This window comes from Apteryx mantelli, chromosome Z (assembly GCF_036417845.1).
Source record: "Apteryx mantelli isolate bAptMan1 chromosome Z, bAptMan1.hap1, whole genome shotgun sequence".
Classification (NCBI taxonomy): domain Eukaryota; kingdom Metazoa; phylum Chordata; class Aves; order Apterygiformes; family Apterygidae; genus Apteryx; species Apteryx mantelli.
In genome coordinates, this window is record NC_090020.1 from 18148331 (window position 1) to 18163857 (window position 15527).

At 38.0% G+C, this 15527-nt stretch overlaps 1 protein-coding gene across 8 annotated transcripts in view; it reads right to left on the minus strand.

The window, feature by feature from the left end:
* SPATA6L (spermatogenesis associated 6 like) overlaps positions 1 to 15366 on the minus strand; it is a 30931-nt gene extending 15565 nt beyond the window's left edge. For 2 of the 8 annotated variants that reach the window (XR_010886869.1, XM_067315648.1), the window contains exons 1-7: positions 15149 to 15360; positions 13728 to 13865; positions 11521 to 11569; positions 10542 to 10583; positions 7695 to 7819; positions 2954 to 3031; positions 1727 to 1819 (exon numbers count right to left, since the gene is read on the minus strand). Coding sequence is in view for 7 of the 8 variants with exons in the window: in XM_067315648.1 (XP_067171749.1) it covers positions 1727 to 1819; positions 2954 to 3031; positions 7695 to 7819; positions 10542 to 10583; positions 11521 to 11569; positions 13728 to 13865; positions 15149 to 15187 (564 nt within the window). In the remaining variant the exon portion in view is untranslated. Of the gene's footprint in view, positions 1 to 1726; positions 1851 to 2953; positions 3032 to 7694; positions 7820 to 10541; positions 10584 to 11520; positions 11570 to 13727; positions 13866 to 15148 lie in introns of all 8 variants that reach the window. The other 6 variants (XM_067315646.1, XM_067315645.1, XM_067315641.1 and 3 more) reach the window with 6 other exon arrangements.
* Positions 15367 to 15527: the final 161 nt, after the last annotated feature.

Here is a 15527-nt window from a genome sequence, read left to right on the forward strand (position 1 = left end):
TGCAGCTGTAGAGGCTGCGTGTCAGCTGACTCAAAATCAACTTTGTGGAAAAAACCTGGGGGTCCTGGTGGACAACAGGGCCAGCAATGTGCCCTTGCAGCAAAGAAGCCTGGCCACCTCCTGGGCTGTATTAGTACGACTGGAGCCAGCAGGCCAAGGGAGGTGATCCTTCCCCTTTATTCAGCATTTGTGAGACCACATCCTGAGCGCTGTGTTCAGTTTCAGGCTCTCCAGTGTAAGACAGACATAAGCATACTAGATAGTCCAGCAGAAATACACCAGAGTGGCCAGGGTGCTGAAACATGTGACATATAAGGAGACATTAAGAAGGCTGGATTCATTCAGCCTTAAAGGGGAAGGTTGAAGGGAGATCTTGATGCTGTCTACAACTATCTAATACAAGGATGCAGAGAAGAGAAAGCCAGACTCTTCTCAGAGAAGCACAGTGGAATGACAAGAAGCAACACCTCAAGTTCCAGTTAGATAAAAGGATTTTTATTTTTTTTTATCATAAGGGTGGTCAAACAGGTGCCCAAAGAGCCATGAAATCTCCACCCTCATAAATGTTCAAAACCACAACTTCACAAGGTCCTGAGCAGCTTAATCTAACTAGACCTGTTTTGAGAGGGGGTTGGATTAGATGACCTGCAGAGGTCTATTTCAAGATAAATGACTTTATGATTCTCATGCAAGGCCAGATTTAAGAAATGTAGCCTGCTACAGATTAAAATAAAATATTTGTGGAAAGTTTTAAAACTACACACGATTTTTAAAAGTTGGACTGCTAAAAGATATGCACAATGAAATAGGATTGTGAAACACAAGACCAGGACATAAGCAAACACAAGGTACTCTAGATAGCTATCACTTTAGCTTGGAAGTACTGATCACCTGAGAAACTCTCTCCCTCTTTCTCAGCCAGACAAATACTGCTGCAATAAATTGACAGAGCAAAACATTCAGATGCAAAAGCTTGATGAAACCCAAGAAACACTTCCACCAACTTAAGTGACTAACAGAGAACTCTGATGGGTCAAAGTAGAATCAAGGGGACTGACAATCACTGTCACAGATTGATTGGTCTGTCAATAAGTAGAGTCAGGTCAATTCCAGAGTTTCAGAAGGAGGCACATGGAATCTCTCAAAAATATGAAACTACCTGCCCATGAATACCTTACTAACTACAGAAATGCTCTGATCAGTTTGTGTCCTAATGCAAAGGGGAGAGGGAAAAATTATTTTATTTATATCTTATCTAAATTTATCTTTGAATCCTTCATTGTCAATATGTTTTTCCTTTCCTGAATGTTGCTAATTCACTGTCCTGATTCCCACTAGATGTCAATGAGTTCAACAGGTCAATTACATACCAAACAGAAAAGAATTTCTGTTTGTATTTTCCAGTTTGCTGCTATTAAATTTCTTCAGCCTTTTCTTGATCTAAGTAGCCCAAGATGGGAAAAACAAAAATGGAATAGAAAAAGATGGGATAGACAAAAACGAATACTATTATTATCATAACAAAAATCTCCCAGAAATTTTAAGACTTAGGTGTCTGACTACAAATGGTGGCCTGTTCTCATTTCCTGATTTGCACTCAGCAAACTCCAAGCTCAGTCTGCACGCTGTTGTTCATTCTCTGTGGATAGTTCACAGAAGTGGTCTCTAGTATTTGGAGAAGGAGCCTGTGATTTTAATGACCTTGTATGTCTTTTGTAGATCTTACCCTTTTCACTGATGTCTTGCATTGTGTTAATGACCTGCTCCTTCGTTTGGGTGATGCAGATCCAGATCTTTGATTCCTTGTTCTGTTTTGGGCCTGGCAGAGAAATTAACTGTTGCACAATTATCTAAGTAAAAGCAAGTAAGAGTCATTTGCAACCTCCCCACAAAGAAGACAGTAAGCTCTAAGCAGAACTTAATTCAATGACCTATTGACCATGTGAGAGCAGAATTTGGATCTTTGTATGTACAAACTAAAATGGAAGAATCTGTGATTCTCTGCTGGAGTATGTCAAAATCAAAACAGAAAGAAGTTAGCATAGACTCATACATGCCATCTCCATCTATTTTATCTCTGTTGTATAACTTCTAATCTAGGGCTCGACCCTGAAATATTCTGCACTGGCCTCCATGGAACCCAGAAAAGCGTTGAGATTACCTCAAAAATGCATTTGTGAACTTAGAAAACTGAGAACTTTGGTTAAAATTTTGCAATCCTGATTTCTGCAGGAGCTTATTCAGGTGAACCCTGTAAGGATCTCAGGTCAACAGTCAAATTACATGAACTAAATTCAGCAGCTGTTACTCAAACATAAGAGCTTCATCTCCTGCAAGTGTTTTGTTCCAGCACACAGGATAATTACCTAACAGATAACCTACTAGACAGATAGCCACTAAAGAAAACACAGCAATAACTGATAGCACTGTCTCAGAGGAGGACTAACTCTTTGCAATTCAGTCTAGATAAGAAGCTGTAGGTGAACTGGGTAAACATATTCACTAAGCAAAAACATGCAAAGAGAAATATTTGTAAAATCTAGACACAAACCACTGGCAGCAAAAGACAAGAGGCACCAAAATGCCATCATATCAAGAGATCACTATCTGCCAAAATACTACCTTTTTTAGAAAACAAGCCAAGGTCTATTTGTTTTTGTTGACTTTCCCTGGAATGAATTACTGTGCTGCCATGACAGAATAATCAGGTTATAAGAGCAACTGGGGTAGAAGATGACAAACTAAGAGAGGGGTAACTTTGGTTCACTGTCAATCAGATTTGCTATTGCTATGACAGAATCTAAGACCCCTGTCATGGCTTTAAATCTTATTACCATTGCTGTGTGGGATGTCTAGATACAAAGGTGACAAAGGATACAGTGCTGCAACAAGTGGACTCTATTAGAGGTTAGTCAATTTTAACCAGGTCTGAACCCTTGCTGTAATTACTTACATAATTCTTCTCTCTGCGCTGAAGTGGAAGCTCTGTAATGGTTGTTCTTGTGGAGAACTCTATTTTTGGCGCTATTCCCTTAAAAATAATAGCAAGGGAAAAGTTTAAAAACATTATCATTTTGTATACACCTCCCCCCCCCCAACATTCAGGCAGAACATTTCAAGTTTTTTATTGCAACTGCAGAATCAAAAGTGACTGAAAGAGGCACTGCAACTAGAAAAGACTTGTGGCAAACTCACAGGAAGGAACAGTTTGCAAAGTGATTCGGCTATGAAAAGCAGCAATTTGATCTTAAGTTGCACATCCAGCCTACTAGTACAGAGCAGGAATGCAAGAGACATTTTTAATAGGCACAAACCTTGCAAGAGGGGAAGCATAATGCACAAGGGCAGCAAGATCAAAACACACACTTGAGACACCAGCACAGTCCTCATATTTCCTCATAAAGCCAAGACTGTGAGGAAGGGTGAGCAGAATGCTTTGGACTACAGAAAGGATGTAGAGCTCTTTATTATTTGATTAGCAGTTGTATTCACACACTAGTCTTCTTGATAAATCAGGGTGCTACAAAGTACACTTTCCAAACTGGTGTGAAAAGAGAATTTCAGTTTTCCTTTCAAGGTAGGTAATGCCATGACAAATATTGTGAAAGACAATTATAATCCCTAACTGAAAAAAATCTGTTCACTTGCCATCAACTTTGAATTGTGCATTTTAGCAGCTCTTCTTTCTTCTAAAAGAGTGACAGAGAAATCACAGTACAGTACCTGCAAAGTATAATTGCCCCTACCATTCTGCTAAGCAGAAGAGAAAACAAAAGCAGTAGGGATGAAGAAGCAAAGAAATGAGCTCTCCATCATTACTGGCTGACTGTCTAGCCAAAAAGAATAATGCCTGGACAGAAGGAAGTAGGCAAGGACACTTTCCTGTACAAAACTAAGTATGAGCAAGTGAACTCTGTCCACTTGTATCTTCCAGCCAGTCCTGCTATTCATCTGGTCTGCCAAAAAGCCTGAGTAATGTATTTCCTGTCTTTCTCTATCACCATTTTGTCTTATAAACATGACATATTATCTCTAAGCAATCATCAGCCAGTACAAAAGAGAGTTGTCCTAAAACCCATTTTGGAAAACACAGTTCTGTGTCTTGCAATCCATATTGTGCCTTGCATCCATAGTGAATTTTTACCTTAGCTAAATGTATTTTGGCCAGGTCTGAACCGTAACAAGAAAATAAGTTAATGACATAGTAATCAAAGGAGCAAAATGGGATGGTTCTTTGACTGTAAAGCACAAGCTGTCACTCTTACCTCCAGGTTCAATTTCTTTGTAGTGCCAACCTGCTGCCCCCTACCGTTGAAAGGAGCTCACAAAGGCTGCCAAATCTGAAGGGCAAATTCTTGGTATTCTGGCCATAATAATACCGTAAAATAGACTGACTGCTACACCATTTTACTAATCCTCTACCTAAGTAAGCAAAAGAAAGCTTACAGCAGTAGTTACCTTTAAAATAACAATTATAAACCATGCAATCCACAACAAAGGGCATATATTTAACTAAGCTTTTAGCATCCAGGCTACCAGCCTTTCAGAACAACTGCTACTGATGCAAACAATTGCTGCTTAATAGCATTTCTATGGATTTTAATGTAAATAAACAAACCTAGATATCAATAGGCAGGAAAGAACAATCCATAGCAGAGTTATTCCCATGTAAAAACGTTTGAGCCATGCCAGGTTCTTCTTCACTGGATTGAACAGCAACAAAAATGGAAAAATCTTTCCCAGCAAGTTCCTTAAAAAAAATTCAGCAGGAAGCAGGAAGGAAGGCTTCAGTTCATCTTAAGCACAAACCTGATGAAAAGCCCCAGAAGTCAGTGTATATCCTTCCATTTGCTTCTTATTCTAATTCTGATCCAGATCTCTAGAAAGCCACATGTACATTTTCCTTAAATACAATTTGAAAAGACTTACTGAATGGACTTGGTTTTGTTCAGGAAGCTGTATGAACAGTAAAGCCTATAGGAAGATGCTTACATTGGTTATAAGCTCAGTTATAAGTAAAGCCAAGCTTTATGCAGGAAGTGAGCTGAATGAATTCAGTGGATGTTATTCCACCTCATTTGTAGAGGTGGAAAAAAGATGTAAGAAATACTGAAATCAACAGATTTACATCAGCAGAAGGTCAGTGGGATACGGGAACAAACTCTTTCAAAGCTGAACTATACGAAATCTAAAAACACATAAATTGTAAAATTGGACTTTCAGTCAGTAAGAATCATAATATAAAATTTAGCACAGACTTATATGGACCATTTGACTTTGTTTTGTCATGGCACAAGTGATTTAGTCATCCAGTTTTGTAACTCAGCAAACCATCTTGTCAAAAATATAAATGAGACTGAGAAGAGGCCATGGAGGATGAGCCTTACGTTAGTAGTATGTTATCTGTACAATGCTTAAAATCTACATTACTACAGAAATGTCACATTTGCAGTGTAAATGCAGAATACTCTGCAGGGAATTACAGAGTATAAGACCGAGCCTAAAAGAACAAGTTACTGCACTGAAAAATTATTACACTGAATTAACAGAAACAATCCGACAGAGCAGACGTCAACTAAGTACTTAGATAAACCTGAAACATCTCCCAGACTATAACAGGGGAAAAAAGAATGACAATTAAAAGAGGCCAATATTATACATGAATACAGTAGTGCTTTATAATAATTATCAGGATTCATCTAAGGAAGGCCATATTAAACAAAACATATTTTTCTGTTATCAACTTTGCTTGTATCCATAGATCTATGCTTTAGCTAATCATACATAATGATGCATTCCATTCAAATGAAATCCAAGAATAAAGAAAAGTATAAAAATAGTACATTATTTTTATACCTCCAGACCACTAAAAGCCAGTATTTCTTTGTAAACAAAGTTTCAGCTATGCCTTCTATGTTGTTTGAAAATCCTTGAAAGGATAGGATGCCACACTGGTACCAGCAAACAACTTACACAGAAAGTGATGACGTTCAGAAGGAAAATATCTTATGTATCGGTAAACACTGTAAGGATGAATTAGATAACTTATCAGGACAATAAAAATGACCAAGTTCATCGCTTGTAAACTTTTTTCTTCCAAAAAAAGTCAGAATGAGCATAACTAGATAGTAGAAAAAAAGACACTCAATTTGTTTTCCTGTACTGCCCTGGTAAACTAGGTACCAGTTTACTCTATTTCTGCAATTACAAATAAGTGTAGTAAGAGATAAACAGCAGAATATCGGGAAGCAAGCGTGCATAGGAATTTTAACTCTCAATCAACGCACTCCATACTTTCTGAAATCTTAAAACTAGGGAATATCAGAAAAATGAATTTAATAAGACCACTCAAGGTCTTTTTAACAGAAAGTACTGATTGAAGTCAAATACTGGAACAAATTGCTCAAAGAGGTTGTGGAATCTCCATCTTTGGAGGTATTCAAGACTCAGCTGGACAGCAACCTCATCGAAATAGATCTGCTTTGAACAGGGGTTGGATTAGATGACCTCTGGAGGTCTGCAACCTGAATTATTCTATGGCTGCCTTAAGAGCATGAAATTATTCTCCTCTTCTACTGTGACAATCTGACAAAGCATTTAGATTTTTAACAGCACATCAAACTGCTTAACCTGATCAACTTGAAACAATTTGTCCTCTAAATAACATTATAAATAGCTAAATAACATGACAAATGTGCTTCAGCTTAGTAATACATCTCATGAAAGGAAATCAGATTAGCTACATGTCTCATAATTTACAGTCACTTTGATGTATCTTAAGGACCAAGTTAAAATTCATACACTATAACATTTGGCTAATTAGAATATGTATTTCTACATTTCTGTTCCAAATGTATGGTAAGAATTATTGTATTAGACAGAACTTTCTAATAGTTACTTTTTTAAAAAGTCCTGTATCTTTTACACTAGTAATTTATGCAAAAATCAGTTTTTCATTTGAAATAATGACATTCCTAGTCTGTATAGTAATCACAAAAACTTTCTGACTATGAATCAACGGATATTTGAGTCTGCAGAATGGATGCTCCTCTCTGCTTCTGCTCAGAGCTATTATAAACTGCACTGTAGTGAAATTAGTAAAATTCAAGTCAAATTTATTGCTTTTTTGCATAATACAATCCATAATGCAGTGAGAGGGATGAAATGTATTTTTTTAGGCTGCTGTTGCAGCTTTAGGAAACCATGAACCATAGCAAGAAAAGGCACTGGAAGGATTCACAAAGATATAAAAGTGTAAGACTCTCAAGAGATGAATGAAAACAGAGCAGAGTGATAAAATGAGGCCTGTACATGGAGGAAAGAAAACAGACAGAAAGCTGGCATCCTTTTATGCAATCAGTGCAAAGAAATCTGAAAATCTGATAATTGCCTGGTCCCTTCATAGATTCTGAGAATAGAGGTGTGTAAATGAACGTGAGATTTTCCTACTAGGTCTTCTATCCTGCCAACACAGAGATTTTTCTTACTGTCTGTGACTAACATGTAATTGTTAGGCTAGTACATGTCTGATACATTCTCTGAGACACCTCCATAGGAAAGAGAGCACCCAAGCATCTCCGTCTGCTCAAGAAGACCGAAAGTGTATTCAACCTCCAGTCCTCGCAAAGTTGCTACTAGGTAGCTGACCTCCCTCCTTCTTCACACATGGTAAATATCATTTACAGGCAACTTACTGGGAAATGAGAAGATGTTTTCATTAACAATTCTCTGTCCACACCAGGATATGCAGGAGTCAGCTTAGGCTCTGGGAACAGAAAATCTCGAGTATTCTCTTCATAAAATGCAAGGTCATCTCCTACTGAAAGAATAATAATTAAAAAAAAAACAACAACAACAGAAAAACACTTGACAGGGTTGTTGTTATGGAATTTTCATGAAGAAATAGATGTGCAATGCAAACTCAGTAATGTATGAATGCCCTTGACAGAATGCTGCTCCTTTTATGCATAAAAGATGCTGTCAGCAACAGGTAGAGGCAAAACGGAGAGAAACTATTTATACTTTCATTAGTTATGAAAGATTTGGCTTAGCATAGCAACAGTGGATTTTGATGCTATCCTTAACATTCCATCTGTCAGTGTGCCCCAAACCATTTAAGGGATGGGAATGACTGCAAGGCTTGAAGGTAGACTGCCTAGTCATACTGTACAGAATGTCCAAAGCTGTGACCTCAAATTAAAATCTGTTCCTTATTTTACCTACATGACAACCCAGCCACATAAGAGATGAACACCAGCATCTATCTCTTGGTGAGATTAGAAGATGAATGCCCTCTTCAAAATAATTTCTATAGAGTATGTATAATGTATGGGTTTATACACAGCATGCCAAATGGCAGTCCAGTTGGTTTAAGCGGAGGTCTTCTCAGTGCTCTCAGTTAGACCAGGACTCCCCCACCGAACAAACAACTAACTACTCAAATCAGCTGCCCACAGGAATAACATAAAACAATTGATATGAGGTTACAACATTCCAACATTTGTTCAGCAAAAATGTCATCTTAAAAACGGTATTGAAAGACAATCACCATTGCTCTTAAAGTGTATTCCCTCCAGAGAGCCACCTACGTAGTCAGCATCACATAAATGGCTTCCCAATCACAGAACATGAGACTTATGGCCCACTGACTGAGGGCGTAAGTATCCACATACTACACTTGCCTCTAGGCCTTCTCTTCCTTCAGAACTGCATTACCTGAGCTCCACATGAATGGAGAAGAGGAAGGTCAGTTTTGCTTTGCATTTGTAGCACAGCCGGGGACAGAAGATACTTTCATAAGCATCCTCTGCAGCAGAAGAATTGTAAGGTACACTGTCAACTGTCCCGCTTAGAAACTAGCAAGGATTTTGCTTTATTGAAATGACCTGTTAGATTGGCCCCAATGTTACACTGTAAACGTCATTTTCTGGATATCATGAGGTAAAAGCTGCTACTGCCTTTACTTGGATATATTCTGTATCTTTATCTTTACAGAGGCAAGGAGACTTGCTCCCTTCTAATCAGACTAAACAAAAGCCCTGCAATTTGGTGATTTCTAGACAAAACAATGCTAATAAGGAAAGAAATTTCCAGAAAATGAGTAACACTTTTGACCCTATTCAAAGTTCGATCTTTTCTAGTCATTTATTTAGTTGTAAGGATTGTCTTTTCTTATTGATCCCAGCTTGTCAATGACCAGAAAGAACTTTTAATATCCTACAAAAGAAAAACAAATAAACAGCCAATTTTGCTGTATGTGGACTGTCTTAAGATACCAGGAAGGACAGAGGCTAGCACTGATTCCTCTTATGAGGAATACACCTAGGCTTTTTTTGAGTAATTTTTGAATCAATAAAGTTGAAAAAAGAAAACATTTCCCACTGTAAAAAAACAAAAACAAGAAAAAACTCTCAACTGCATATTTTTTCAGAGGAAAAAAAAGGAGAAAACACCTGAAGTTTGATTCATGAAAAACATGTAGGTACTACCAAGAATAAAGATCAGATGTTCTGCAAGACCAGAATACACTGATGAGATCATTAAACCCCTTACCACTTTTTAATACAGTCTCATCCCTTTTAAAGGCGTGAAAATACTGAACAGATTTTCTGTCCTGTCAAACACAGGGAAAACCTGCTACACTCTGGGAACAAAAGCATTAAAAACTACATGTAGCTACATGAGATTCTGATATCCACAAAGCTTGAATGGAAGTAACCCTGTGAGAAGACAATGTTCACAGTCTCTGGACTAAGACAGACCAAAGGTCTTTTGGTCTTGCTTAGGATTTTATATAGAGATAATAAAAAATTCTCTCATTTGATTCTTTGCATTTCCTTTTCCCTGTATCAATGAATATTTTTTAAAGCTGGAATGACATCAAAAATTACCCTTTATTATATCAGCAACCTTTGAAAACAAAAGGCAAAGCAGAGAGGGAGAGATGAACATATGAAGCAAAGCATTTTGAAAAATAAACAGAAAATGTAAAGGTGATATTTATTATACAGGGAACATAAAGTATGTTTTAAATTTGTCATGATGGAACAATAGCCAATTTTTTACAAAGTAAACGCTACCTGCAGTTTTAGAATATATACAAATGCTTCATAATCAGTGACCTTAACAACAGCACTTATCTGCCACCCAGTGTCCATTTGCTTTTTTTTCTGCCTTACAAAAAAACAGAATATGAAGTCTGTAAAAGACTAACACTATTATCTATCAAGATGAACTCTATTCATGTTCTGTTAAACATTGTTGGCAACCTAGAAACAACACAGAAAAAACTAAAGCAATATGAGTGACCCTAACACAGTATTCAATAAGTTCAGTCAGAAGAGGGATTTTTTTTTCACCTCAAGTGCGTTCCCAAGAATATATATGAGGAAGTGAGGGGGAAGAAGGAAATGGGGTTGGAGGAGCAAGTGTAATCTGTGAGCAGAAAAAGCTGGGTGGCATGGTATAAAACTAGCATCCACTGATATTCTTTTCATTGTCAAATTACCTAATATGTGGAAAAATATTTACTTGCCTATTACCTGAAGATACAAGCTGAGTTAATTCAAACCTCGTTACATTACCTGGAAGATGAAAAACAAATTATAGCAGTGTGGCTAAGTAATTAGAATAGATTTACTGTTTACTCCTGTGGCACACAAATTGAAAACTAACCTGATAGGAAAGGCTGGAAGAAGGACAGTAAAGGAGAAAGGAGAGAGGTAGGGGAGAAGGGAGATACAGTTCTAGAGCTAGTCCTTATTTCGATGAGTTCCTGGAGTATTTGTTGTATAAGTATTATTAATACTTTAAAAGAAACAAGCAGGAAATAAGTATCAGCACAAAGTAACCCTCTATGGTTGACATCTGATTGGATTAGAGGATAATGGGGCAGTCACTGCATAAACAGCTTCTGCCTTGACCTTCTGTTGAGCTTACAAGAGCAGCTTGGTCCAGAGGGACAAATACCTGAGATCCAGTAAGAACAAATGGATGCTAACCAGATCAAAACTAAGGGATGCTAACTGTTTAAACTAACAACAGCATCTGCTTCTGTCAGTATGACTGAAGAAGTCTGGCTGCATGGGCCAGGTTACTTGCAGTGATGAAACACAATGTAGGCAATATTAAATTCCACCCACCCCCCCAGTAATAAATAAAATTTTAGTTTTAAAAGGACTGTCCAGTTACTAAATTCATGACGTTACAGACTTCAAGAGAAAGAACTGCAGATGCAAAAAGAATAACCAAAAAACCCAGCCTTGTCAGGTCAGCCTAGTGCTACACATAAGTATCAGAACACATTTTTAGGCCTGGCCTAAGAATGGAAAATCATGCCATTCACTCTACAGGAGGTACAGACTGCCACCCAAATGGGTGAATCCAGAGCAACATGTAAGGGGAATGATGTGTACCTAAGACAGACAAACAAGCAGAGAGACAGACTATGTGAATACAGGGACCTACTTTGTCATTTTTTAGTTATTCATCTATTCCAAGCATTTTTTTAATTACACTTACTTTCAAGCATCTCAGTTACAGCAGCAGGATCTACAGCACTTTCAAAGACCTTCAGGAAAATAACAAAGAGTGAACAAATTCATTATAGTACAAATTAATTTAACAATCTAGCATTCATAGAAACACTTTAATGCATTTTGCCTGTTGTTCGTCATGCTGCCACTAAATCAAACTAAACTAATACTATACATCTATTTATGCAAATGGTATATGTTTTAAAATGTCGTTTACATTTACATTTTTTAAAGTATGTGATATTTTGGAAAAAATAATTTAAATCTGAAACTGTACCTACATCACTGTCTGCATCAATTTCACAACAGTCTGCACTTTACAGGAAAAATCCTCACAATTGCAGTACCATAAGTACAATTCCACTAACAGTAAAACAGTAGAAGCACAAGTGCAATTAGGGAGTGTATGTTTGGAAAATACTTGAATTCTTGGCCAGTCCTACGGGACGCATCCCAAAAGGAAAAATTAAAAGCCCTAGCTGCAAGCATCTTAAAGCACAGGTCATCTCCCACATGGACAAAAGGCAAATTAGTAGGTGTGAGGAGGTATTCCTCTGTTTCTATGTATGATGTAAAGATGATTCAGCATATTTTATAAAAATAAAATGAAATAAAATTTCATTCATGAAACTTCTTTATGAAATAAATACATTTTCCTATATTTAGTTCTAACGCATTCTACCACAGCAAATTATGTCCTATTCAAAGATATTCTTCTTATTCCTTGGAGTGAAATTCTGATCCTTTTGCAATAAATGGGAATTTTAACACAAATTCCAGCCAGGATTTCATGTTGAATGTTCTGCCTCTCTAAATTAGCTGCCCTCTGCTATATCTCACTCATTCTATCATTTTTGGCAGCTTTTCTGTTTCTCATAAAACTTGCCAACATCCTTCTTCCAATAATATTGGTGCTTTCAGACAATATTTTAGTGACAACTTTTTGGGCAGGACTGTGCAAAGCATATGTTTTCCCTGAGAAATAAAATGTGTTGCTCAATGCTAGTTAACACCTACTAATGAAAAAAAATGGTTCACAAACACATTACTACGAGGTAAAACAAGCTATGAACTTATCCAGCATCACCTACTTCATGATAATTACCCTGATTCTCTTCTTCCCACTAGGTGAATGTAAGAGAAACTACTCTTCTGCAAAAGTGGGTTACACTATTTCATTTTTAACTTTATGTCAGAATGTGGAAATGGTCCTGTATTGTAGAGGAGCTGAAAGGCTATGGGTTCAGAGCTAGGTTCACCCCAAGATACAGTAACGGCCTAGTAGAAGTTACTTTGTAGCTTTCAAATATGTTAACAGTAGCTTTTCACTTGTGTCAACAATAACCTCAAGGGACAAGGGAAAGTAACCACCTTCTCTCTTCCTCAGAGAAAGAAATGTTGAGAGTGATGTGAAAAGAGTTTTAGAGCAGCAGAGACACTAAGAGAGTGGTTTGAAGAAAGAATGGTTTCTCAGAATAGAGGAAGAGTCAGAAATCAATAAATAAGGAGAAAAAGACATAGCTGCTCTAAACTTTTTCTGTTCCTGTTTTGCACTGGTTTCAGCATGGTTCTGCTCATCAACAGACGTAATAGCCATTCTGCCCTAACCCATTTTTCCAAAACAGTTTCCAAAAACAAAACAAAACAAAAAAAAACCACAGAATCACAACTAATGAGTGTACATTACAGTACAGGAAAATCAAGCTGAAAACTTATGTTCTCACCAATTTCAGATGTTAATATGGCATGTAAAAGGGTGGCAAAAGCATTTGCCTATCATTTATTTGGATCTTCATTTAAGTAGTATGTCTGCTGCTATAATAAAAATCTTGAACAGGTGACAGCCATATTAGAATACAGATATCATTTTGTTTCCACAAAAAAAAAAAATCTGAAACAGCATAAATTCAGAAAAATTATCTTCAAATGCTATTGTCATTTCTGAGATTATACAAGAACCTCCCATAACCACCACTATCAATAAAACCTCAAACTGTAAAATATTAAAGCAATGTTAAAATCTATTCCTTTTAAGCAGTGGGTCTAACACTTCATCACATTATGTTGAAATGTGTACAAAACAAGAATTACCTACCAGTTGTACAAAAAGTTAGGTCATGCAGGAATTACAGCTTGTACAAGACAAAAGGCATTAGACCTTCTAGCCTAAAGCATGTAACAAATGAAAGTCACCTTTTCAAACAACATCTTCTCATGAAACAAGAGAGGGAAAACAGGAGGAAGGCATTCTGTCTCTTTGTATTGACCCAAGATGCACACACTGAGATAAATGTCATGTTTTTCTGGCAGGAACACACCAGGACATGTGACCTTATGAGAGAAAAAATATATATATTCACATTATATTGTTAAATGCAGTCTTGCACACACACATCAGACTCAGTCTGCAGGATTACCACTCCCCATCTCAGAAGGGATTCAATAGGCCCTTGGCTTCATTTACACTAGGGGCAGTTACAGATCTGGCCTTCTGCACAGGGGCTTTCAGAAATGCCTGAGAACAGAACAGCACATATCCCTGTAAAATCTGCAACTCAATTCATGCTTACAAAGCACATAAGCTTTTTTGAAAACCTCACCTTGGCACCTATTTCAGCCAAAATATTTCTGCATTGTTTTAAAAAGTTATCACATTATACCATTTTATGTCATTTTATATCATTTTAATGCTAATTTATCAGTGTTGATATTCCAAAATTTTATTATGAATATTTTAACAGAAAAAGCTAAGATCTGTAAGCTCTTGAAGATAAATTCACAAATTAGTATCTATAGATTCAAAATAAATACACTTGGCATAAATACATATGCAAATTAGTGGTTTAGCTCTTTAACACCCCTCTTTGAAATTGGTGAGAAATTTAATTTCTAAGCACATTGTTGCAAACACTAGGCATCTTTTTGGCAGCTCTGTATTGTTTTCAGGACTCCTTAATGAAATGATACTCATATTGTCTAATTTTGCATTACAGATTTTTCTCAACTAATTTTTTCATAACCGATAAGCCAAATTCCCATTAAAAAGGTACAATTTGCATGTAGGGTATGATTCAGCTTTACAGTCAATCTACGATTGATACAAAAAACTGCTTTGGTATCATCTAAATACTCTGCAAGGGTTGCAAGATCTACAAAGTTCCCACTATATTTGTGTCTTTCATACTAAAGGTTTTAAAGCACTGTGAGTTCTCACGCTTTACATTTGGGACTTTTCTTTTTTATCAGTTCCCTGCAACAGGGACTGATTTCGTAGACCTTAGCATTCCACACACCAGAAATATTTGATACCAAAAAGGGGGTGAATGATTAAAAACTATGAATTTTTTTACATCTCATGAGAGGACCTATTACGAGCAACATATCATCCATTCGCACAACAGCAATAACACCCTGGCTAAATAAACGCAACACAGGAATAAAAATCCCACGTTTGTTTTAACTTTTTCATTGCGCTCCTCAGGGTCCCGGACTAACCACGGTGACAGGTTTCAACCGCTCCGCCCGCCCCCGCGACCCGTGCCGGCTTCCTCCGGCGACCTCCCGCCGCTCCCGCCCGCCCCGCAGCCCCGGCGGGGCCGCCGCCGGCCTCTCACCGCGTGGATCTGCAGCTCGACCCCCACCTTCAGCGGCATCGCGGCCGCGGGGCTCGGCGGCGCCCGGCGGCCCGCGCCGCGTTGCCGTGGCGACCGCAGCGTCACAACGGCCGCGCCGCCCCGCCCCTAACGAACGCCTAACGGTCGCCTCGCGAGCGCCTAGCGGACGCGCCAGCGCGACACGGGCGGGATGTGCGCGCGCAGCAGCTCAGTGCGTGCGCTCACGGCAACGCCTCGCAGCGCACGCGTACGTCTATAATACATATATATATATATAAAAAATATATATAGTGACGTATATATATAACGTGACGGCTTCCTGCGGCCGCTCCCCCCTCCCCCCGCCGCTACGGCCGCGCCCCGGCTCCGGGAGCGGCAC